At 37.3% G+C, this 27,341-nt stretch overlaps 1 protein-coding gene across 4 annotated transcripts in view; it reads left to right on the plus strand.

Annotated features, from left to right (window-relative positions):
* The window catches only part of LOC126183488 (histone-arginine methyltransferase CARMER), a 106,169-nt gene extending 81,877 nt beyond the window's left edge, over positions 1-24,292 (plus strand). For all 4 annotated transcript variants that reach the window (XM_049925516.1, XM_049925518.1, XM_049925517.1 and 1 more), the window contains exons 11-12: positions 16,630-16,763; positions 21,123-24,292. In XM_049925516.1, coding sequence (XP_049781473.1) covers positions 16,630-16,763; positions 21,123-21,239 — 251 coding nt within the window. In that variant the 3' untranslated portion in view covers positions 21,240-24,292. The remainder of the gene's footprint in view (positions 1-16,629; positions 16,764-21,122) is intronic.
* Positions 24,293-27,341: the final 3,049 nt, after the last annotated feature.

A 27,341-nucleotide genomic window follows, 5' to 3' on the forward strand; every position in this document is an offset into this window, starting at 1 on the left:
CCCGACTAGTTATTGGGAGGGGGGGGGGGGTGCTTATATTGGAATGTGGATTCCAAACTACAGTGCAACGAGGCATTCTTCACATCATCATTCACTGGCAGAGGTGAAAGAAATGATACGTAAAAATCATTGGACTGACTGGGGTTCGAACCCTGAGACCTTCGGATTTGTAGTATGGCACTTTCCCACTGAGGCACCCCAAAATAAGGTACTCATTCAAAATCCAAACATACATCCTCTAGAAATTACAGCATCCTTGTCATTTTATTGTGTATGATAATTGTTTACACATTAACAGCCATGTCTTCCTGTGAAGTGGTGTGTTCAGATTGAGAACTTAGAGTTGAACTACATAGATGCAGAACAAGTGGGAAGATGATACCGAAGTTTTACCAGGACTGCTAAGGGAGCATATGAGGAAAATAGCTAAGCTATCTGTAATAGCTGATGACGCTTGAGCATGTGTTGTCTATTTGAAATAGGGTTTTCTTACGTTCATTGTGTCCTGTATTGATTTCAATAAGTTAAGTACCAAGAAATAAAATGTACCTCACGTTAATGCACCCATTTGTTTTTTGTAATTTTATCATTTCAGTATCACAGCTTTTGAACTTCCTCAGAAAAATTTTGCGATTATTGTCAGTTTAAAATCATTGTTGTGAATTCTTTTTGTAACCCATTGTGATGAGTTTTTGTTATTTTTATGGTAAAAATTTTCAAATTATTCATTCCAGGTGTATTGGTGTGCTTAAATAGTTTTATATGTGTGATTATAAGTAGTACGTTTAGGATAATTTAATTCATCACTTCGTGTGTGTGTGTGTGTGTGTGTGTGTGTGTGTGTGTGTGTGTGTGTGTGTGTGTGTGTGTTTGGGGGGGGGGGGGGTGGAGTGTGAGACTATTCCATGTACACTTCCCAGCAGCACTGCAGTTTGAATAGGTTAGCGATAACTCCTGTGTGTCTCAAGAGGTGACTAAGTGGAGCTGCAACATAGGCAAGCCTCCGAAGTTTACAAAAGAAAAATGATTAGTTCTTTCTTTCAGTTTAATACAACCACCATCACCAGCCTTCTGGATTATTTAAATTTTATGTCTCATTAAGGGTTTCACCTCCTATTTTTTTCTAAATTTTGCAGCAGCACAGTTTATCTGGGGAAGGACTCCTTAAGTGGCACTCATTGTCTGCAGTGCACCATCATCTTCTATGCACAAAAAATCCAAAATGGTAGCCAGTCCAGTGTTGAGTCAACATGTACCCTCTATCATAGCTGCCTGACAACACAATGCTGAACTGTAAACGCCCCGTACAGGCTGTACAGTAGGCCTCCATCTTTCCTGGGACACAAGGATCCTGGAAAATGGCCCCACTGTGCCAGGTGACCATTGCCATGATACGGTGTGACCCATGGAGCGAACATCTGATTAAGAGTATCATCAGGGTAGATCTTTCAAAAATAACCGATCAACTGTGTACAAGTAAATGGCTGTACTAACCCGGCTTTCTCAGGGGACAGAACTAGCAGTTGTTTTAACACTTATTACCCTCTAATAGTCCCATCTCTGGCCATCCTAAGAGATAAGGGTCAAGTATGAAGGAATAGAACTAGACAGTTTACAAAATATCTGGTATGCTATAGAACTGACGGAAGATTGTTTACAGCGCCCGAACCTCAATTATTTGTGGAATGTGTGGAGGAAAAGTTTGGAGAAGTAGCGGCATTAGAAAAGACTAGTAAACTCCCAGTTTGTTAAAGAATTCAATTCTCATGTATAAAACAGCCTCAAAGATCTGATTACATTACAAATGAATTAATGTGTTAAATATTTGAAATTCAGCAAGTAAGTGAGAAAAGTTTAAAGGAGGTTTGAAATTATTCGTAAAATTCGTTGGCAGCCACCAAGTACTCTAATTCTAAAACACTGGATGAATCAAGTCCAAGTATTTGCTTACCATCAGTTAACGTATTATATCTCTTAATGCATAGATTGATTGATTTTTAAATTCAGTCAATGACTATACAAAATATTGAAAATCAGATTTTTGTTGCTTGCTGAAGCCATTAAATGGGCAATTTCCAACTGGTACTGGCTTCTAGAATAGCAGTTCAGTAATGTAGTTTTCAAATGGATCTGCTAATTAAAACAAGTGCTACACAGTCAGAAACACTCAAAAAATGTAATGAACTGGGGACATACCAGGTACTCTGCCTCCACATAATAGCCTCAATTTGATTCAAGGCACGATGTTCCGCAAGAGATCTTAACTGTCAGACAGACGATGAACTGCGAACCAACCTAGAATGACAAGGAGACCATTTTGTACAACACATCCAGAGAGATCCTAAAGGCAACTGGATAGAGACGGGTTCTTTTGTTCTCGCATTGGAAGGGAACATCCTACCTGAAAACATTAAATTCTTATGTTCTTCCACCGGCGAGATCCTACTAGTTCTTGTATTTCAGACACGTGTCCTCCCATTTTACTGCTGAACCTATTTGTGGAAATTATGAAAAAGCACTGCATGAAGAAAGACGATGCAAAAAACTTCTAAAAGGAAAATACAAATGTGTAACATTTGGTTGACATCCTACTTTCTTAAGTCAAAATGAAGTATACTAGCTCCATCCTGTCAATGTGGAAACTAATTCTGCAAACACTATCTAATCTGTAGTGACACAGATTGCTTACTTCATTATAATACCCCTAGCCATGAAGTAAGTCAGACTACCTGTTCTATAGAGAAGCAACAACTACCTCAGCTCACAGAAGTATAGCACCAGCAGAGACCTCCATGCTCATAAGGTCAGAGAAACCTTGGGTACCTCTGGCATCACCTGAGATAATGCCAATGAAGGTTCCCACCCAAAACCAAGCAGATCTATGACCTGATACTAGCTACTGGTGGGGTGTGACAGGACAGTCCTATCATTATTTTTTTCTAGAATTTTAAACTGAAAATTCCTGTAAGAACCAAAACTCCTGAGATTAAAAGAAAAGAGAGAAAATTCTAAACCTGAATCTGTAATGGCAGTTGTAACTGACCTGGACCACCCTTTGAATGCAGATGAGCCCATTTATATGAATATTACATCACTATCACAGGAAATGCGGGAACACCCAGTAAAATAATGCATACACACTTAACACCTGCACTGCTTTCAGTTCCCATTTTTTGACATTATTTTGATGGATATGTGATGGTTAGCACCACCTAGCAGGGCCTGTCAGCTGATGACCATTTAACTTGCTGTGTGCATTGACTTCAAGAGCAGAAATTCTTAGGAAATCACTTGCTTAATACTATCTTGTATTTTGCAAAAACTGAATAAACACTGAAAGGGCGCATGGAGGTGTCTGTATGCAGCTATACTGGGATGCTTTTGGTGAGCAAGTGATGCTTAACACTACACCAGAATCCGTGCCAAGTTGTCTGCCACAATAACGATATGTAATATTTAACCCCTCACTTGACGAAGTAAGGAGTAATTTCTTTCCACAACAGTTACTGCCAGCTTTTTTATTATTAAGGAATGCTTTGGTCATTTGCGAGGCAGCAACATGATGAATTGTGGAGGACAGCTACCAGGAATATTACTTTCTGAATTCGAACTCTGCTTGCTTAATGCAGAAGAGTCAATGCATTTTAGTGATGCGCACAGTACTTCCAGCTCCTGCAAGAAAATGGAATACTCAGGGAGATCTCTATGATAGTGACATCTACTCAGTTGTTGTAGCCTTATGAGACAATAGAAATAACGAATTTATGCCACCTTGGTCTCATAGCTGAGCCAACTGACCAGCCGTGCCATTGTAGGTACACAGGAGAAAGCAATCAATGAGGTGGTATGAGATGCTTCTATTACTACCATATGCAATATGGATTCTACAATCCTTTATTCTTTGGGCCTCCTTTGACAGAAATCGGAAAACTTACTCCAACAGCATCCGTCAATAGCCAACTTAATTTTATTGTAATCACACTGTGTGAAAGCAAGATTTTTAATGGAGGGGGGAGTGAACAATGACTCTCTTCTGTTAGGGTACACAGCCTCATCTTCTCTAGTATGGACCAAATTCAACTGCATTCTGGTCATTTACTTAAGTAATCTCTGACATTGCCGCTAATGTAGAAATCACTATCGTCCAAATTATTTTAGAACGTCTTAACAGCACACTATGCAAAAATGTGTGTCCAACAGTTACCATTCCGCTTTTGCAAATCACCAGCGCCTTGCAGAACACGGAAATTCAACTTTCAGCTTCCAACACCTTGAAACTGGCATTATTTCTTTTAATGAATGGGAATGCAAGTGCCTTGACTTTGTCAGGACCCTTCCCTTAGGCCTGACAAGATGCTTAATCCAATGTTAAAACGTCTCAGCAGTAACAGTAAAAGCAGTGCCCTAGAGCTTTTTTAACCCTGTAGTGCCAAGACCAGTCATATGACTGGCCAACGAAAGCACGTCCTCACTGAGAAATGGAAAAAAAAAAAATTTAAGGTATTCAGTAGTATCAACATATTTATAAAATGTAACTCATCCAGTCAGTTTCAATTACGCCCGGTTTTTATTTTGTCACGTTATGATGATTTGTTTTCAGTGAAACAATATATGCATTTATTAAATGGTCAATTCTGGACATACTTGTTTTTCTTTTGTTTCTGCCACAGTATTGTAAAGTATTCTGTATTATTAAGTATAACTGGATGTTCCTTTTCAGAATGGAGATGCAGTAACATGTGCTTGTCGTTCTTACATAAAATTAATTCTACATTCCATGTGAAATGTAATTGTATGAAATAATTTGAGTTGTAACACAAGATTGACTGGAATATCTTTTTCTAACTTAGTGACGGAGTGAAGTCTGGATCCACAGGAAGGACGGGAAATAAGATATTTAATTTCGTCATGTCTGGTCTTGTGTCCATTAATTAACAACTATTCCCCTGTATAGTGGAGATCCTTCATGCAGACAATTTCATACCATAAAGCACAATGTTGGTGCCTACTACCTTGAAATTGGGAAAATGTGCACAAAATGCAAGCAGTTACTGACCATTTTGTCTGATAGTCAGTTTATGTAAATTTCTGGAAAGAATGTTAAAAAGTGACTTTGTTGGTGCTTGTAATCTAGATATTCCTTCCTCAATTCCAATGTAGTTTCCAAGAACTCCAGTCCATCAGTGACCATCTTCTGTATCTAGAAGCTGCAGTCCATGATACCTTTGCACATTGACACGTGATTACCATGTTTGACATACAAAAGAGTTACTGAAGAATGTCTTTGCAAACTAGTCTTCATATTTCATAAAAGGTGTTTTTGGGATGCCTGTCAATTTTTGTGGATAACTTTGTTACTTTTATGTACACAGGCAGCTACAAGAAACATTCTACCAAAAGCACTGCACAACTGACAACTGTAGCCAGAACTCTTGTGACACATCAGAGCTCTTGTGACACATCAGAGCTCTTGTGACACATCAGAGCTCTTGTGACACATCAGAGCTCTTGTGACACATCAGAGCTCTTGTGACACATCAGAGCTCTTCCAGTCCATAACTTCTGTGTGCAGTGATACTTTGAATGGAATGCTGGCAAAAGAAAAATATTACTTGCAAAAACATTCTGGCCTCCAATATTCAAAATCTGTATGACCTACACAGACCTGGAACTCTTGTAACTTCCCTTCGGACACTAAATCATGAAGGCAACCACAATGGCTACATTAGCTCTGAGATCCCCAAGTACTGGCGTTAGGTCACATCTGTAACACAGTATGAAGGCCTGGGAAAAGAAATAGCAAACCACTGCATTCCTCAAACTAACTTGGAGAGATGGGAGAGACCACTAAGGAGTGTTGAACTTCAAAGCCTCCCCAAAAGAAGGCATTTTCTTATGAAGCTTGTGCATTTGCACACCAGACTCGCATGAATTTGTCCTGTGACAAAGTATTCTTGCACCATTGTGTGTGTTGAGTACCCCCCTGATTCTCTCTCATATCCTCATAGAGTATGTCAATCTGGTGGTTGATCTGCAATGTGGCCTGAAGCTGGATATGTTGTTACCACAGATACTACATGATAATACTGCAGGTGCCAAGTACATTGTAATTTTTTTGTGAGAATGTGGGCATAATAACAAAATGTCATCCTCTTTTGAGTTGGTGTGGGTGATAAGTATTGAAAGGATTGCCTTGTGACATGCTACAGATATTGATTGAAAGTTACCGAGCTACCAATTTTTGGAAACTGAAAGGACTGATGAAGTGCTATTAAGAGTCCCTGTAAATAATAATAATAATTCCTTTTGTTGTGTTCAGAAACTTCTGTGATATACACTATCTGGGATATATGGGAATGCACTGAAATATAAATATGATTGAAGAACTTTCAAAGACTTTTGTGTGTGTTACTTTAAAATTTTAGAATTGCAAGGAAATACATTCACCTGAGACTGTTGGAGAGTATCGAATTCCAGACTGTTCACACTTTTAATGCCATCTTAACTCTGATGAAAGGTGTGGTCTGTATGTAGCAAGCATCATGATTTGTTTGCTAACACTGTTTGATTGCAGTTTATACTAAAATAATAATTGTTTATATTTTCTTTGTTTATGTTCATTCCAGTGTTTTTATTCGTATTGGAACCGTTACTGTAATTCTAAAAATGAGCTTTGTGGTGATGCTGTGCATTTCTAAAATTATATGATACATTTCTTTTGTAGGGTTGAATGTTTCCGTAACAGTGAAACCGAACTCGGACATTGTTAAAGTACCCAGATTTGTTTTAATAATACTATGATAAGCAGATGTGGAAGTCAAACAACACTTGTTAACACCTATCATTTATGTTGAATGCCTCAGGTACCATATTGTTTACAGCTTTGTAAGTTCAGGTCAGAAGGTAGTGCAAATATGGAAGGTCTCCAACAACATGCTATTGAGCTCTGGCAGAAAATATTTTAAAATTTGATTCATGATTAGAACGGCTTATTTGGTTTACTCATTTGAGTAATGAATATAAGAAGTATGGGAAGGCATCCATGTTTTGAAGTGCTTAATTTTCTTTTATGTTGTCTTGTGAGACTATGAGAAAGTGCATTTTTGTGTGTTAACCATGTAAATCGTTTCCTTGTTGTAAAGCTTTATCTTTTCAGTAATGATGTTTGCTTTAAATTGTATGTTTTTTTTAAACTTTGGCTGTATGTCTGTGTGCATGGGTGTTGCTGCACTTCTCTACAGAGCTGGCGCAAGGTGTTTTGATGCTCTAGACACACAATGTAATTTCCCTTCCCAGCCTTGGCACTGTTTCACTCCCCCCCCCCCCCCCTCCCCCACCACCCACCCACAAAAAGTGAAACAAATAAAAATGTTTGTGTCCTCCTCAGGTAGACAATGCACTAGATGATGTAGTAACGTTAAAGAAAAGAATTTGAGTTGTCAATTGTTTGGATCTTGCCTGTGTTTTTTAAAGGTATGGCCAAATTATGGTTATTTTACATTTTCATGTGGGTTTCTTTTAGAACATGCATTTTTTATCCAACAGACGCTTAAGTTTTTCAGTGGTGTTGGTTGAAATTACTGAAGCGTATGAGGGGTAACTTTAAATATATACAGCTGATGACAAACAATTATGTTCTATAAATATCTTTCAGCTGTTGTTAGTTACCTACTCAAATTATTATTTGATGTATAACAAATTTGTGAGGGCCAATTTTGAAAAAAAGATATGTTTGAACAAAACAGAATTGTCAGTATTAATATCATTTATTCCCAGGCAATTCCACCACAAAAGCTAGTAACTTTCCGAGAGAGAGAAAAGGTTTTTTCCATAAGTCACATGTACTTCTATGTACAGGGGTTGGACAGAAATGCACACTTTGAACATACATGCAGGTGCCAGTCATCCTACAGTTATTTGACCATGAACAGCACCTGTGCAGTGTCCTCAATATGTTGCAAGTGTCAGTCATAATCAGAACAGTCTTCTTGTAGTCTAGAGTGCTCTATGTCCGTACTAAGTGAATTTGAATGTTTGCAAGTTGTTGGAACTCGTATAGTGGGTGCTTTCATAACTATGGTAGCAGTAGTATTTGGTGTTTTAAGAGGTACTGTATCAAATATTTGTATCATGCAGGGAAAGTGGAAAAATATTATTTGTCAAGTCACAATGCGGATGGTAGTGCATGTTGAGTGATCATGACAGATGGTCATCGAAGAGGATTCTTACAAAAAATAAGAGGACAACTGCTGCAAAAGTCACTGCAGAACTGAATGCTGCACTTGCGAACCATGCCAGCACCGAAACAATGTGAAGGGAGTCCCGTAAGCTGGGAATCAAAAGGCTAGCTGGAATTGCAAAACAGCTCAGTGATGCAAATGTATCGTTGAAACCATAAAACGTGGACTATGTATCAAAGGAAAGAAAATAAATTGGTCAGATTTGGGGATTCGGAGATGATTTGAGCAGCCATATTGTGCTATTACTACCAAGGAGAGTGTGACAATTTTGGCTGAGCAGGTTCATCACATGGTACAATATTTGTTCCCCAATAGTGGTGCTGTGTTCAAAGATGACATGACCCCTATTCACAAAGCTCACATCATCCAGGACTGGTGTTGTGAGCATGAGGGTGAATAGCTGTATCTCCCATGGACACCAGAGTCACCAGATCTCAATATTATTGAATCTTTGTGGTCTACTTTAGAGGGAAGGTGATAACTCTACAACTCCATCACTGTTACACAAACTTACCAATATTTTGTGGAAAGAGTGGTATAAAACTCCATTGAAAAGAACAGAGGGCCTGTATTTATATCTTTGGAGATGACTAGAGGCTCTTTTGAATGCCAATGGGCTTGCTGCACCATATTTTTGTCCAACCTATGTACAAGCATTTCTGATAAAGTACAGCTCAATGTCCCCCCTTGCTTGATAATTTTCTTTGTTCATTTCAAAAATGCCTTCTTTTACAGTTTACTCACATTATGAAAATTGAAGAGAGGCTGCATTGTATTAGAATTTTTTTATTTATGATGTGAGGTATGACCTAGCCTTGACACCAAAGGCCTAATTTTAGATCTGTGTTACACTTAAGGTGTTTTTGCCATATCTGGTGCACTTTTAAGGTGCTTCATGTTTAATTAATTAGAATATTTTTTCAAATACAGAAATATGTGCCTAGCATTCCATAAGTCTTGCAGTAAAATCTGAGTATGTAGTTGTACTGTCATGACTTAGATTGTGGAAAATGAGCAGTATTAAGTGCAGAGATTTATTGTTGAGGAAGATAATTTTGTTACATATCTTCACAACAAAAATCCAATCACACCACTTCTAAGTTGCAAATCCCTCTTTGGATTGCGTGTCCTGTGTTAGTTACCTGAAGACTAGTGTATAGGGAACAGAATAGAAGCTGTATGAAGGGAGAGGAAAGGAAGTGTCAGAATACTACCTCGTCCCACACACATACTCCAATCTCCCCCCCCTCCCCCCACCCCATTTTCCGGCTGCTATTAAAATCTTCCTCACTGCTGTGTGTCATTGCAATGATTTTATGTTATGATCTGGAGCAAAACTGTTGCAAATGTTAATAGAAAGAAGACTACTGTAATGATTGTCTTTTTATTTGTGGTAGAAATATGATGTTACTAAAACTTGTCCTTACTATCCAGCTTCCTACTATTTGTCCATGATAAGTTGACGAATTGTGCAGTAGCTGTTGGGAATGGCCTTGCCCCCACATTAGAGCTGCTGATGGGTGAGGAGCAGTAATTGAAAGGCAGAATTGGTTGCTTGTAGCAGCGCTGTCGCCATTACCCATGTGTAATCGGACGTTGCACTTCCGGAAATAGTGTCCAATTAAATGACTCTTGTGTCGGGTCGGAAATCACTTGATTTGTTGACATATTCATGCATGAGACTTTTACCTACAACTTATATATTATTTATTTATTTATGAAAAATGAAAGTAAATTAATGTAAAACTTAAGACACTAAGAATCGAAAGTCAAAAACTGATTTTTGGAATCTGTTTACACATTGCATTTATTTGGTTCAGTGCAGCAGTAATGTTCATAAAGTATGCTTACTATGCATAAAAGAATTATCAAAATGATATTCACTAAAGATCACATTCATTTTGTGTTTGAATCATCATCATCATTATCATCGCCATTGTTTGAGGGCATGGTATTGATTACTACTTCATTGAGACCATTTCTATTATTCCATATTGTGTCCAATACTCTTGCTCCAGCTGCTGCCCTGTCCTGCAGTAACTGAGAGGGAAGCAGCATTAACAAGATTCTGCACCTTTCCTTTAGCATTTCACCAGTGACATTATTCTCCCTGAAATTGTTTTGTTTTGGCCCATTCCAAGTCTGTCGGATTTAGATCGCAATTGTAGGGTGGTAAATGGTCTACTTTGTGGCCTCTGTGGACAGTGATTTTATTCACAACATAAATGTTAGTTTTCCTTTATTTTAGGTAACAGTTGAGCCTTCCTCATTGAGTCATTGCAGTCTATTTTTCTGTCTCAGAACCACTCTAACATTATAATCCTGAGATCATATTTATTGGGTGTTCTCTCAACCTGCCTTCTGTGGTATGGTGCATTATCCATCGCAATTACAGAATTGGATGGAATATTAGGAGCCACCGTATCTGCAAACCATTTTTCAAAAGTAGTGGCATTTGTTTGTCCTAGGTAGTTACCCACAGTTGACTTTGCCAACAACTTAAGATGTGATTTCGTGATAAATCTGTTCTTGAATCCCACACTAGCAAGAGTCAACTTCTTTGAGGTACTACCCTATGAAGTAGAACCAATAACACCTTCTGCATGCCAATATTTGCCAAAAGTCATGTTGTTATCAATCCGTGACTCGTCCGAGAACATCATCTCACTATCATCTGATGGTTTTCATTGGTACCAGGAAACACGAATGCCAAGACACGATGTCAGGAAGCTTCAGTAATACAGCTCATGTGTTACGCATGCAACACCAAACAAAACCCATTTATTTCAATACTTTTGTGAGTGAAGTAGTCTCCATCTCCAACCAATCTTCTTTCACAAAACTGGCAAAAGCTTCCACAAGCTGGGCACAATGTGTTTCATGTTGTAGAATTTCTCCAGAGTGTTTTGCATGACCTGCCTATTGGAATAACCTGTTTTGTGCATGACATCTCCACATGTTGCCCTAAGCAAAAGGTGGTATACTTACCAGATTGTTGGACCACAATGAAAGGATGTCAAAAGTAAAGATTTAACACAGCTGTATGTGCACTGTACTTAATCACTTAGTGTGAGGAATGTTGGGAGTAGTGGAATAAGAGATTTCTGTACATTCACTCCCACACCACGTGCCGAAACTATGGTGTGTTTACAGTAATCCTCTACATATGCAATTGAAATAGGTGTAGAATTAATACACGTTTATTATACATGACTAAAGCAATTTTACAGATTTGCTGTAGCTATATTAGTTGATATATTGTAACAGGACTCTATGCGTGCCTACACATGCATGCACCCTGCTAGTTCTGTAGAAATTAAGTCTTCAATCAGTTTCTTCCCACATTTGATGCAGCGTTTCCCTATAAATCTGTTCAAAAGCACTGTTGATGCAAGTTCACAAGTAGGTTTATTGGTGGAGACTGTGTGAACACTGAATCTTTCACATAACCCCCCACACACAAGAAAAAAATCTCATGGAGTTAGGTTAAGAGAGTGCAGAAGCTATGACATGAATTGCTGATCATTTACACCACCACATTCTCAGATTCCCATTTAAGAATTCATGAACATCGTAATGGAAGTGGAGTGGAACACCATCCTGTTGGTAGGTGGCACTGTCTGTTTCCATTTGTGGCATGAGTCAGATTTCTGACATGCCTAGATACATGATTCTTGTAACAGTCTTTTCGCAGAAGAAAACAGGACCATAAACTGTAAACTGAGAGTCTCCACAGAACACATTAACTTTTGTTAAATCTTGAATGTGCTGCATGTTAGTGTGGGAGTTCACTGTCCCCAGAGTTGCATGTCATGCCTGTTCCCTGTGCAATTCATAAAAAATGTTACTTGATCAATGAAGATGAGTTTCTCACAAAACTTGTCCTCTGCCATAAGCTGTTGCAACTCTGTCAAAAATTGAAATCTCTGACTTTGGCGTTACCTTAAGACCTTCAAAACATTTGCTTGTCGTATGTTCTGCTCTCTGCTTGCTCTGTTTATCGACTTCTGTTGGCTGCATGTGAAACACACATGCACACAGTCAACTGTTTGTTCACTTATTACTGGTCGACTCATTGATTTCCCCTTGCAGAGCCATCCTGAAGCTTTCAACTGCGCATACCATTGGCAAATGGCAGGGGCAGGGGCAGGGGCAGGGAGCTGCCCCCCCCCCTCCCCCCCTGAAATAATTAACAGCAGATAGCTCTAAGGGGTCATCGTGACCCTGGACGAGGAAACTTTGAAGAAGTGGACGAAAATGATGTAAATTTGTGATCACTGTTAAGATACAGAGCCAGCAGTGGAGATCATATTCTTAAAGACCAATTAATGACCAGTGATGGGAAGACAATGTATAAAAGTTCTTTCATTCAAAATGAACTTATTAACACAGTTGGTCACTTAATACAAATAAAAGTTGTAGAAATGCCAGAAAGTCGGTTTTTTTTTTTTTTAATTCTGTTTTAGCAGATGAAACCACTGACATCTGTCAAATTGAACAATTTTCTCTGTGTACATTATGTAGAGGAGCAAGCTTTCAAAATCTGAGTAGATCTCCTGGCATTTGTCCCCATTTATGATGTCACTGGAGCAGGTTTGGCTGACACAATATTGAAGACCTTGTCAGCATTAGGTCTTGATCTAAACAAAATGAGGCCATAGGTATGATGTTGTTGCCACAATGAGTGGGCAAGTCAGAGGTGTACAAGCTTCCATCACAGAAAAGCTATCGTTGGCCCTATATACACGTTGTTCTTCAGACACTCTAAATTTGTGTGTGTCGGATGCAAGCAATATACCTTCTATAAGAAACTGTATAGGTGTCATAAAATAAAGTACTGAGCTGTGCCTTCCTACCCATTGGGATTCGCACAGTAAAATAAGTTTCCCTTTCTTTTGTTCTGGACAACATTCATAAATCATTGATTTCAATATTTCTGTTCTTTTGGCTGACAAATGAAAGAATCCCCAGACTTATATTTGGAGCCTATCTTTCTCTCCCTTTGCTAAATAATAGAATTAAGTGACACGGCATCTAAGGCTCTCACTTTAAGTAGAGCTATTAGTCAATTTACATTTCTTGTTAATTTTTTTGTTTTGATCCAGGTGTTGTCAATCATCCCTAACTTATCTGAGCAGCTTCAAAACAAAAATATTGATCTTCCCCAGGCCTTGACTAATGTTATGAGTATCTTACACCTTCTGTCAAAGGAAAGGGCAAATGCAGATGACTCATTTAAAGCCTTGTATAATGAAGTGAAGACATTCACTGGCCAAACTTGACATTAAGGAAGAGATTCCAAGAATTCGTTGCCTTCAGTAAGCATATAACAATGTCCCTTACACCACAGAAGAAGAATACTACCGACAAGCTGTTTATGTGCCATACCTGCATGATTTTTGTAACTCACATAAAGAATGCTTTGAATCTCTCAAGGAAAGAGTTGCACCTGTACAAAACATTCTTCCATAGTTGTGTATTACAACAGATTTCTGTTCATTGGATGCTGGTTTTAATTTCTACGAAGAAGATTTGTCACATAAAGATACTGCACAAAGTGAGTTTATGTTGTGGAGAGAATAGTAGAGTCAGGAAAATCCTTCTAATCTTTGAAAAACAGCTATAAGTTATCTTGAAAGAGGTGACAAGACAGTCTTCCCCAACATTTATATCCTTCTGAAATCACTCGCAGTTCTTCCCATTTCTGTCGCAACTGTAGAGTGAACTTTATCCAGTCTGAGAAGATTGAATACTTACCTAAGGAGCAGTACATCTGAAAGTAGCCTTAACGAGCTTGCTTTACTTCCTGTCCACAGAGACATTATAGTTAGTGATGATGAGGTTCTTGATAAGTTTCCAAGTGTACCAAGAAACCTGGATGTTGTTTTGTAAACATTGTTCTATGTAAAAAGTGAAGTTCCTTGTCAGTTCGATAAACAATTAATAAAAAGATTGTTACTGCATTGTCATTTGTCCAACAGTCAGTTTAATAACCAATCTTGTAAGGGCTGTCCAAAACAATTTCTTGGTGAGATAGCTCCTGAATTTTTGTATTCAGTTATCAAATACTTGATTGTAAAGTAGACAAGAGACATTCGAAATTTGCATATGACATCCTCAGAAAGTTTTTAATCTAAGTCCAGCCCTCCAATTTTAATTCATTCAATATTATTTCTTGTTGACATTGATGTGTTCTCCTCTGAATCCATTTTTGAATCTAACATTTCCTCTTATCTCCCCCCCCCCCCCCCCCCTTCATTTTTGTGTTAGGTCTCAACTGTTATTAATGAATAATAATGCAATGACAGTAGTGACTGCTCTGGTTTCTAAGCACCACTGCACTTCTGTAAGAAGCACTAGCTGAAAGTTCCTGAAATTAGCTTGTCCCAGTGACTTGAAGAAGCAAACTTGAATAAGTTCTTGTGTCAATGTAAACGCCTCAGAAATTTTGAAAAATTTCCGCTACCAGTCACAATAACTGATTATTTATTCATCAGTCGAATTAAGTCGGGTGATCCTGAGGGAATTAGATTAGGAAATGAGACACTTAAATTAGTAAAGGAGTTTTGCTATTTGGGGAGCACAATAACTGATTATGGTCGAAGTAGAGAGGATATAAAATGTAGACTGGCAATGGCGAGGAAAGCGTTCCTGAAGAAGAGAAATTTGTTAACGTCGAGTATTGATTTAAGTGTCAGGAAGTCATTTCTGAAAGTATTTAGCCATGTATGGAAGTGAACCATGGACGATAAATAGTTTAGACAAGAAGAGAATAGAAGCTTTCGAAATGTGATGCTACAGAAGAATGCTGAAGATTAGATGGGTAGATCACATAACTAATGAGGAGGTATTGAATAGAATTGGGGAGAAGAGGAGTTTGTGCCACAACTTGACTAGAAGGAGGGATCGGTTGGTAGGACATGTTCTGAGGCATCAAGGGATCACCAATTTAGTACTGGAGGGCAGCATGGTGGGTAAAAATTGTAGAGGGAGACCAAGAGATGAATACTCTAAGCAGATTCAGAAGGATGTAGGCTGCAGTAGGTACTGGGAGATGAAGAAGCTTGCACAGGATATAGTAGCATGGAGAGCTGCATCAAACCAGTCTCAGGGCTGAAGACCACAACAACAGCATTCATCACATGACTGATTTCGGGCTTGTGCCTATCCTCAGGTGTTTATACATTCCTGTACATGTTTATACATTCATGTACATGTTTATACATTCATGTACATGTTTATACATTCATGTACATGTTTATACATTCATGTACATGTTTATACATTCATGTACATGTTTATACATTCATGTACATGTTTATACATTCATGTACATGTTTATACATTCATGTACATGTTTATACATTCATGTACATGTTTATACATTCATGTACATGTTTATACATTCATGTACATGTTTATACATTCATGTACATGTTTATACATTCATGTACATGTTTATACATTCATGTACATGTTTATACATTCATGTACATGTTTATACATTCATGTACATGTTTATACATTCATGTACATGTTTATACATTCATGTACATGTTTATATTGCTGGAGATCACTGTATAAATACAAAGAAAATTATTTGCTGGTGACTAAACAGATACAAGTGGAACAATTTTAAGTGGCATTACAGATATGTTTTTGACAAATGCTGCCTTGCCACTTACAATTGTTCCACTTGTATCTGTTTAGTCACCAGCAAATAATTTTCTTTGTATTTATACAGTGATCTCCAGCAATATAAACATGTACATGAATGTATACACACCTGAAGATGGGCACAAGCCCTAAACCGGTCATGTGACAAATAATCTTTTATTGTGACTGGTAGTGGAAATTTTTCTACACCTTAAAAAGGAACAGTCACAGAGTTCAACAGTATCCACTATGGATAAAATTCACCTCGGAAATTGCTCGCAGAAGCTAATAATTAGTTAGTGGATGCAAGCCTTTCAGTGCATACAATAATGCTTGACATCTATGGGCATCTCAATGTGGGCAGCACTCTAAAACAAGTGAGTATCTTTCAACTAGTGCTGATTTTATCTGCTTCTGGCAGCACCAGCAAAATCGTCAAATTATCATGGACAAACAGTACTTGGCCTGTATGGTAGTGTCTGACTGTTATGTTATCCAGAATGCAGAAAATTCTTCCTCTCATTCATTATTGTAGCAATGATACAACTAATCTGCATGATCTAGTGTTTCCTTCCAGGTTATTTAATTTGGAACCAGCTGCTGTTTTATGTGCTGTAACATAGCTTTATATAACCAGTGTGTTTTTCCTTTTAATTTTGCATGAAATATGCTAAAGATAGCTGTGCAGTACAAATTAAATTCGAAGTGTTTCATTGCATTTCAATTCATGCAGATGGTCAACCGAATATTCACCCAGGATCCATTTCGAGTACTGGACGTCAACGAGTATGTGCAGGAACTGCTACATCTACCCAGGCTGCCCAGTTGATAGGTGGTGGAATATCGCCAACGTTATTTACATCACCGGTTAGTAATTCTGTATTTAGAAGTAAGTGTGTGTGTGTGTGTGTGTGTGTGTGTGTGTGTGTGTGTGTGTGTGTGTGTGTGTGTGTGTGTTTTTTCAGAAGGGCAGTGATAGGTTAGGAGCATAGTAGCGTATTTATTCTGTGACCATACAATTTTAGTTTTATGTACCACAGTAGTGACGATTGTTGCTGAAAGTGTGTGTCTGCAATAAATTAGGTTCCTGCTACTGGTCTTACAGACAACTAGTGATTGTTGTTGACTTTGTACTCAAGTCAAAGATAATGTTAAATGTTGTGTGGCATTGTCAGTTGGATTAATTGCCCTTCTCCCACAGTAGGAGACAGTATAGCTTTAAGCGACTTCATATTGCAGATATTCATAGCTCTTACTTCTTTCTCATGCAGAGACTGTGATTAAAGTTTGCACTTAAGTCGCAAACAGAGATATTTTGCAAGTTATCTGAACAGTTTGATTTTATTTAACAATTTGCATACTTCACAAATGAAATGAAGATGTAATTGTTATTAAAATTGGGGAATGAATTCTTCAATATCCTTTCAGGAGTTTACTGTTTTTGTTTTGTAACAAAAGTTCAAACTAAACTAACAGTTATCAGTGGGAACAGGAACATGTTATTACCTGTCCCAGTAAATTTGAAGGCCTGGCCAGGGAGAGGAGGTAGTAACAGCATACTTTCTAATAAAACTAGAGTGCTTCTACGCACTACACATCTGTGTGCCAATGCCCTGTATAACATAATGATTAAACACTGAATATCACTTTCATTCAACAATGTTCCTTGCGAGCTTGGTATCACATATTCAGTGCCATATTTATGAATTCAGTTTTGTCAAAAAGGGCTGCCAGCTACTTTATTTTTGATTATTCATTTTTCATATAAATCTGTAATAGTATGTCTTTTCTAAAACTGTGTGTTGTTTTTAGACGTATTTATTATGATGTCTTATAAAACAGAATCCCATAGGCAGGACTTTTTTTGAGTTTCCTTGCTAGCCTGTGTGACAAAAGCTGTTAACTTTCTCATAGTTGATGTTTTGTGGTATTGTTCACCATATCACAACATTGCTTTCTAACAAGACAGTTATCCATGGGATATTTTATTGCGTGCTCTTTCTTTATTTCTTTGCCTTTTTGGGGGCGTATTTGAATCCCATTCCCCTCACCATCGTCTTTTCCTGTTGACATTTGTGCATCGACTTTCAAAGCGTTAACAAACTGCTTGCACCTTTTGTCGTCTTTTCCCTCATCAGAAATTTAATGATAGCAGCTAGCTGTAGTGGCAGCCTACAAAGGAGAGCATTTTCTATCATTTTACTTAATTGAACATGGGAATTGAAGCAAGCTTTTCATCTTTGATATTTCCTGAACTATGTAAGACATTGTAATTCTGTTTTCACCCAGATGAATTGTAAAATTTAATTAACTTAAAACAGATACTAATCCGACATGCATACATGTGGTTGGACTGACACACCAACTGGAAGCTAAATACATGGCATCTTAGGATGATTCACCAGTTGACTGCAGTAACAGTTCTGCTCTTGTTTCTGCAGAGCTTTGAAAGAAACGTGAACATCATAATTGAATGATTTCGTAAAACATACTATAACATTGCATCATAAGTTTAATGTTGAGATTAACACTCCCATTATAAAGTTACATCAGTAACAGCAACAAAAATGAAATTGTGAAAGAATGTGGTCATGAACACTTCCTTAAAATTTCATTTATGTCAGATGTTTGAAATGCCCACCATCTATTGCAATACTTGTTAGCAGTTGTTACTGCAAGGGTGTCAGAATGGACCAAAGAGATTCCATAAACATCATAGCATGTGCTGCACAGTAAGAAGTTTTAAATCCTCTTGAATCGCCAGGACTTCTGCGTAGTTGTTATCTTTCAGTTTTGCCCAGAGAAAAAGTTCAGTGGAGAAAAGTTCTGTGGCATCAAACAAACAAACAAACAAACAAACAAGCAGGCCAACTGACAATATCTTTACATCCTATCCAGCGAGCAGGAAACAGCTGGGCTAGAGCGTTCTGAAAAATAAGCAAGTAGTGAGCTGGGCAGCTATTGTGTTGATACCACATACATCTACATATTTCGAGTGGTACTTCCTCTGGGAGCAGCACTTTGCTAAGAAATGGTGTGTGTCATTTTTTACCTGTTAGGTTTCTTCAATGAAGTACAGACCAGTCACATAGTCTTCAATAACCCATCACCATACTTTCACTTTCAACTGCCTTCAATTTTCAACCTGCCTCAGCTAGTGTGGGTTCTTGGTGATGCAGTAATGCATATTTCTTACATTCAACTCTGCATGATCGTAAATGTAGTTTGATTGGCACAAATAATTCCAAGAAGAAACATGTTTTCCTGATCTTGCTTCAGACCAAGTGACAGAACTCCATGTCTTCTCCCGCCTTGCTTCTTATGAGCAAAAACTGCCTGAACATCTATTTTGCTTGATATGCTCATTACAGGCTTGTTACATACCCTTTGCAAGGTATTCCAGTGCCCTTTCAATACAAACTGTCATTCTTGTTGTACACCTTGTCAGGATACCTTTGTGCATACAGTTCAACTGTTGTCTTCATGTTCCTTCTGCATTCTGTGCATGGTAGTATCATATCCAGTTTCTCTTGATTTGTGAATGAAGCATATTTTTTAAACCAAACAGCACTCAACACACATGAATAACACAGACAGAATGAAAGCTACAATTCCTTGGTGCTCCTTTTATACTGGTGTTGCAATGGTACAAAACAGTTTCCTCCTTGCGCAATGTGACATATTTCCCTATGTGCCTATTAAGAACTTCTTTGTAAGATAACCAGTGGTTTCATGTTCAAAAATGGTAAATTATTTCTAACTATTATAATTACCCTGAAACTAATAATTGGATTATGAAGTGTAAAATGCCATTGAATTGGTCTGTTTTAGAACTATTACACTAGTGAGGGAAATTACTATAATTTTATTTGAAAAAGCAAAGTTGATGCCACTATCTCTGTACTTAATGTAGCAATGGAAAGAGACTGTGTGTAATTTAGGTGAGGACCTTCGTAAAATTCTTTTGGGTGAAAACAGAATTAATATACCTTAAATGGTTCCAGAAATAGTTGGGTCAGCATCTTAGCATAGTCACTTCGTATAAGGTAGTGTCTCACTAATCTCAGATAAATTTCAGATTAGTCCAAATTGCTGTGATTGAGTTTGTTGTTCTCATCTCAAAACACAATAAGAAAATTAATGATACTATTGCATGGAAAAGTGGGTTTCAGGTTGTTTGATCTAAAAGTTCGACATCCCTTGATGTGACTCGTGATAGAGGACTTTACAGAGAGACAGTTGTATCTGTCCATTGGTGTAGCTTATCTGAGAACACAGAATATTCTCTCTCATTATAATGAAAACCATTTGCATAAGTGGAAATAGATTATTTTATTCCAGGAACATTGTGAGCAGTTTCTATGTTTCACATAAGTGTACATTTTTGTTGTTGCTACATGGCAACTACAATAATAAATTAGTACATAATTACCCTAGATTGTGTAGGATCTGATGACTCTTACTGAATTTAATACAAAAATAATTAATGCCATCTCCAATGATACAGTGTCGTTGTATAGAAGACTGGACAAAAATTATGAAATTGACTGCTGTGATTTGCAAGTTCTTATGGCAAAGGAGGACTAGTGCTTGACATACCTACATGTAAACTTGGTAGTTTCACCGTTGCTGACACAGAGGCTATTTTTTAAACTCCCGAGGAGGATTGCATCCACACACATTGTTGGACAGCAAAAGCATTCTGTCCAGTCTGTTGTTCTATGTTTCAGAGTGGGGTGATTAGCATTGGTGACTGAGTGGGTTTTCATTGTCGTACTCTGCTCGATTTTCTGTGTCAGCCAAACAGTTTGAGGGACAATTTCATTGTGATTATTTGTTAAAAGTTCCATTCAGTTTTGTGTCCAAAGTAGGCTCTACCAATACTTCCTCCTAGTTTATTTTGCCAACATTCGCTAAGAAATTCCGAATGAACATACGGTGACCGTTAATCGCTGTCTGTTCTCCTTACAGTTACTGGACTGCTGCATTCAGGTACCAAGGATCTTCTTGTAGAATTTTTTCACAAATAGTATAAAAACATCACTGTGTTAGTGTGTAGTATTATTAAAATTAAGAATATATGTCTTTCAACTTTGTACAAGTGGGACATGAAATGGAAGAAACCTGGATGAATCTGTTTTTTCAATGTTTGGTACTGCTACATGACAATAACAAATTAAATTATTGTGTTTCTCTTTGTAATATTTATATTATTATTATTTTCAGACTCATCAACTAGTCCTCCAGAATACTTCTCATTACCCAGTGAACAACAGTTTAATGATAGGAGACTATGTAACTCCTGGCAGCACAGTGTTGACAGCACAGAGTTACAGACAGTGAGTCCGTGGATATAACAAACAAAACTGAGGTTTTTACTTGCAACTTGTGTGTAGACTTTAAGTGGAAGTACCACTTTTTAAGGGCTGCTAATATTTTATGTAAAGTGGCTTGCTCTCATGTTGTAAATCCGAAGAAAAGTGTTGTCACCTCAACTACCTCTGAGATGAGCTCTGTGTGTGTGTGTGTGTGTGTGTGTGTGTGTGTGTGTGTGTGTGTGTGTGTGTTTTTTGTGTGTGCACACATGCGTGCATGTGCACACATGTGCTGTGCATACTTACGGATTATTTCTCAAAGGATTGAGAAATGTAGGTATCACTACATAACAGACGAAGATTTTACCAAATTTACATAAGAGAAGACTGACTTAGCATGCATAAGTGTAGAAGTATGAAGGATTGTAGAACTGGAGCATGTATTATACAGTTCCATCTTGTATTCAAAAGTAAGTCTTTTACAGCTTCTGTGAAGTATACATTCAGCTGATGCCTGATAAGCATAGATCAGGAGCTACAGTATCTGTGCCTCTGTGTTGTGGTGTCAGTTTTCCTGAGTTGAATGGTGGTGTGTTAGTGACATATAGAATTTAAATGTGTGTGACCAGAAGAAGGAAAATGAACTTCTCAGTTTGGTTGCAATTCCCTCCCCATCCCTGCCCCCCCCCCTTCTCCCCCAAATCCAGTATTCCTATGTGAGTGCTTATTGTTTTAAATGACAATGAATTTAAAATTGGTTTTAATTTATTTTATTTGTATTTTTATAATTGACATTTTTAATGTTTAAAAATGCCTTATTGCTGATAATATGAAGACTTGTACTATGTACGTTTTTTTAAATACATTTTATAGGTTTTAATTCTAAATATTGTAACAATGCCAAGTAATGAAAACCTTGGAACAAATGTGAATGTGTTCGTTTTAGAACATTATGCGAGTGTAGATTTACTATTTTACTTTCAAATCAGGTTTAGAAAAATTTTGATTTTTCCCTCCCCTCTCCTTATCACTAGTTTTTTGTGTTGCTTAAAATTTGTGTGTGATAGACATTACTAGAAACTTACTGTTTGATATTGTGATGTATTTGATGTATTCAATTATATTAGCCCCTCAAGTTGGTAGAGTCTGTGCGCGTGCCTAGTGCACTGGTGGTAGTTTATATGTCTGGCTGCTAATGAACTTGCCGTAGTTAGGAAATTATTAGTAGGAAAGAAATAAAGGTTTCAGAAATTAACAATATATGTTTGGTATGATTAAAACATACATTATTATTTAAAATTGGTTTTATTTATACAATAGCTTGAAAAATATCTTTGAAACAAAGTCCTACACTGCAGTCTCTGCAGCAGAATGCTGTTTCTTGCAGCATACTGTTCATCTCATTTTAAGCTTGCTCTTATACGGTGTGAAATGCCTTGTTGTGGGTGGTTCAGGCATAACACCTTCTGAAGGGCAATCACACAGAGATTGAGCTACATTCTTTCTGTGAATTTCCAGAAGTTCTGGTGTGAGTAGTAGCCTGAAATTTACATGTATTTGTTCCTTTGTCTTTCCACCGGCTTTATAAAAAATAAAGGCATCATGCACTATAGTATTAATTAACCTTCTAAACATATTTATGTACTACTTTACATCTTCTTCCTTCCTTGACAGAAGGTTGTACTTCCAATCTTTCAGATCTACACCACCGATAAAAATATTGTGTTATTTAATGCACTGAGGCTTTTGTACTCTTATGCCTCTTGGGGTTACTGTAGCAACTAAATCTGCAGCATAATGGTTCGTTTCACACGTGATTATTTCACACAAATGTCTTTTTTAATGCTTCTGCTGCAAAATTCACCTATATCACAGGTTCACCTTTACCAACAAATAGTGTTTTTAAAGGCAACAGAAGAATAGTTGACTTCTTCCCACATCCAGTCTTCTTCATACTGACATTTTGCACTGGTGCAACTCGTGTGACGTCCTCATGATCCTCAGTTTCTACTTCACATTTTTTATTGTTTCTTCCAAACTGTCAGTATCATTGTAATCATCAACTGTTGTAACAGTTAGACTGCAAATGGCGAGTACACACTCAGAATACTGCCAGTCCAGATGCTCACAGTATGTGAATACGTACTCGGGGCACCCAACTTGAAGGGTTAATAAATAAGTTGCATTGTATTCTTTCTTTATTGTTCAGAATATTTCTTTGTTGTGGTGATTAATATGTAACTACACTTGCTATCTTTAATAGATACAAGATATGTGTAAAACGTAGTGCAATGTTGCTGTCATTGTGATTTACACATATTCTGCATGGGAATTTTGTGGATGCTTGCCATACCTTCTGTTGAAGTAGAGAAACATGTTGCAAAAGCAGTTTTATAACTGTGAGAGTGGATTGTCACTACACAGTGAAGTTAATAGGTTGTCTGATCTGTATATGAGAATCAAATGCCTATTGGCATGTAGAAAAAGTCAGTTTTTTGCACAGCAGGTGAATAGGCACTTACCCATGAAATATTCAACAGAATAAGTGACTTCATGGGAACAAGACCTTGCTAAGCTTTATTCTGAGAAACTATATTATTGTAGTGTTCATGACTTCACTGTGTCAGTGATTAAACATTTACAATAAGAAGTTGTTTTCACATATTTAAATGATGTGATAATATGGGCACTTCTTTTTTATTTTATTTTTTGATTGTTCGTGACTTCACTCTTTTAGTGATGAGGATTTTACAGTTACTTATTGTCTTCATACCTGTAACTGTGTGGAGACTTGTTTGTTTTAGTGATCATGACTTCACTGTTTTTCAGTGATTGTAATTTACAATTCAATGTTGTTTTCAACTCTGTAATAATGTGATATGGGACCAGAAGTTCTCAATTATGTGAAAGTATTGTACCATTTTCTTTATTTCTGTTTTGAAAAGTCCATTCTGTTGCAGATGAGTGTGATTTAAAAATGGATTTGGTAATAAAATTGTGATTGTCAGGAAAAAATACACCAATTACACTACTTTTAAAAGACTTTCATTTGTAGGCATTAAATACACTTGTTTACTTCCTGTTCTGTGTCTCATTTACTTCTGCCATTTAAAAGCAAAATATTCTGGAATAAAATCTTTGAAACTATGTAACTGCAGAGAAGAGGAGGATGGGGGAGGAGAGAGGGAGGTGGAGGGAGGGAGGGAGGGAGGGAGGGAGGGAGGGAGAGAGAGAGAGAGAGAGAGAGAGAGAGAGAGAGAGAGAGAGAGAGAGAGTTAGGGGTGTTATTGAAATTAACAGTTTGGTGGCATAAGTCTGTATTTGTTAAGAAATAAGTTTTCTCCTTTGTAATAGTTACTGCCAAACATCAGAGTGTAAAATCACCATCACTTGAATAACGTCCCTGAAACTGTTCTCTCTAAATTTACCGAATTATTGTATAAGCTACTATAAACGTGTAGCAGTTCTTAATATATAAGAAAAGCTGTTGTAACTGCTTCAGGTGGCCACGTATAGATTTCCTTAGTTTACTGAAATAGGTCAGACAGGCATCTGTTAGCGCTTCAAATTATCAGATATGAGCATATGTTCCTTCATTGTATGCTTAGTTTCCTGCTTATAGAAGTTAACTTGTATGTGCTATACTGATGGTGCTTCCTACATTTGTTTTGCTATTGAGACACACAGAAATTGGCATTTTCACAGTTGACTGTTTTCAGTAGGAAAGGCTCAAGTGTTTTAGGACAGTGTTTTATTTCCTCAGCTGCTGTTTGCTCAAAACAAGTCTGCTCCAATTCAAGAATTTGTTGTTTCTCCAGTCCAATTCAGCTTCAAAGCTAAGTATTTGTTGCAGTGTGCATGCGTGCGTGCGTGCGCACATAGGATTATTCCAGAGTGTTAGCAGTGAAAGCATAAAACAAACCTGTGGATACATTGATTATTTATATTTGTGTGCTAACATCGGATGAAAATGAAGAGGGATTGGAAAATATATATGGGCAGACTGAGGAAATGAGAAGAAAATGGCAAGGGACAAGTAAGAACTGGAATGATGTGAGACTGTAATAGTATAGTGGGAAAGGGAAGAAGGGACAACACAGTTGGAGACTTTGGACTGGGAAAGACAATTAAAGGGGATAAAAACTGATGTATTCAGTGAAGGTTATACACGTGGAAAGCTCCAGGTGATATTGATAGATATCAAATGGCTGTTATAAAAATAGCATTAAGACAGCAAAAATCTTTCTAGATGGATATGCTGATACAGACAACATTTACTTGTATGAGATACTAGGACAAGATTGAAGCACATTAAGAAAAGACAACAGATAAAGAAATGAGATGTTGAGAAATTGAAGAATGTGAGACTATAGGAAAGACTGCAGTCACTAGGTTGAAAATGGAAAAATGACAGTTCAGAATAATACAGAAAACTGTATAGTGAACTAAGAAAGTTTACTGAGAATGCTAGAGAGGATTGTATAAGGAAACACTTTGAGGAAATAGAAGAACTGGAAAAGAAAGAAAAATTGGAAGAAATGTACAGAATAGTGACATCTTCAATAAGAATATATGCCAAGAATGTGAACAAACAAGGAATGTTAAATAAAGGTGGGGAAAAGACCATATGTATGGAAAAGGAGAAGAATGTTTGGATAGATTATATGGAAGAGTTATATAGTGCACTGGCAGATAACACCAGAGTAATCTTGGAAGATGAGGGGGAACGGAATGACAATAACAGGTCATAAGATCTTGGAATGGGCATTGGAGAAAGAAGTTTAGGAACTCCAGGAGAAGAAAACATTGGACATTGATAGAGTACCATCTGAGGCACTGAATATCTTAGGTGCAAATTCAATAGCTAGGTTGATGGAGGTAAACAGAATGCCCGACAGGAATTTGGCGTGAAGATTTACTTAACACCAATGTAGTATGTTTACTTAGAAAGTGCAATGCAAAATAATGCAAAGACTATAGAACAATTAGTTTCATCATTACAAAGGCTGTAATGTGTCATGCTAAAGAGAACTGCGAAGAAAATGAAGGAAAATACTGGGGAAGACCAATTTAAGGTCAGAAAGGTTAAAGGAACAAAAGATGCAATAGGTTGTCTGAGAATGATTGAAAGGGGAATAATAGAAATGAACGTGTGGGGGGGGGGGGTGTATTTGTTTTATCGATTGGGAGAAGGCTTTTGATAGACAACTGAAATATACTGCTGAGAATTTTAAAAGCTGTTTTATACACCGGGAAGTTAGAAGGTTAATAAAGGAGATGTGTATAAACTAAAAAGTGACAGAGTAGGGAGTGAGGAGATAAAAGAAATGAGCACTGGAAGGGGAGTAAGGCAAGGATAGTCACTGTGACAGAAGTTATTCAATATATATGGAGAAGAAATGATAGGTGAGGCCATAGAGGAGGCAAGAAGCATTGCAAGTGAAGGAGAGAATAAAGACCATAAAATATGTGGATGATGAAGCAGTGCTGGCAGAATGAGGAATTTCAGATGATGTGGAGGAGTACTGCAAGAAGGGTTGAGGTGAATGGAATGAAGAAAACTAGAGACAAAAGTTATAGAATAAGCAAGAAGGAAGCTCCAGTTAACATATTAATAGACAGAAGAAAGATAAACCAAGGAAAATCTTTTCAGTATGTGGGAAGTTTAATGAAATGAATGGAAGCTTTACAGAAGAAATAAGAAATAGGATATCTATGGAAAGGAGAGCATTTCAAAAGATTAAACAGTTATTAACATGTAGAATAATTCCAGCAGAGCTGAGGAAAAGATTTACTAAATGTTATATGTGGGGTGTACTGTTAGCAATCATGGACAGTTAAAAAGAGACACATTTAGAAAAATTTTTAATATGGCTGTGGAGAAGAATGCTTAAGGTTAAGTTTACTTACAGACTTCAGAATGAAGAAGTAATGTAGGCAATAGGGGAAGAAAGCATGTTATTGGAAGCGATCAGAAAAAGGAAAAAATCTCTGCTGTGACATATAACGGATAGGAATTATCTGCAGCAAAGAACTGTAGAGGGAAACACAGAAGGAATGAGAGGAAGAGAAATAAAATGGCACTTGACATTAGAAGAGCACAAACAGATGAAGATGTTCAGAACAGAAC

Source organism: Schistocerca cancellata, chromosome 4 (assembly GCF_023864275.1).
Source record: "Schistocerca cancellata isolate TAMUIC-IGC-003103 chromosome 4, iqSchCanc2.1, whole genome shotgun sequence".
NCBI classification, from domain to species: domain Eukaryota; kingdom Metazoa; phylum Arthropoda; class Insecta; order Orthoptera; family Acrididae; genus Schistocerca; species Schistocerca cancellata.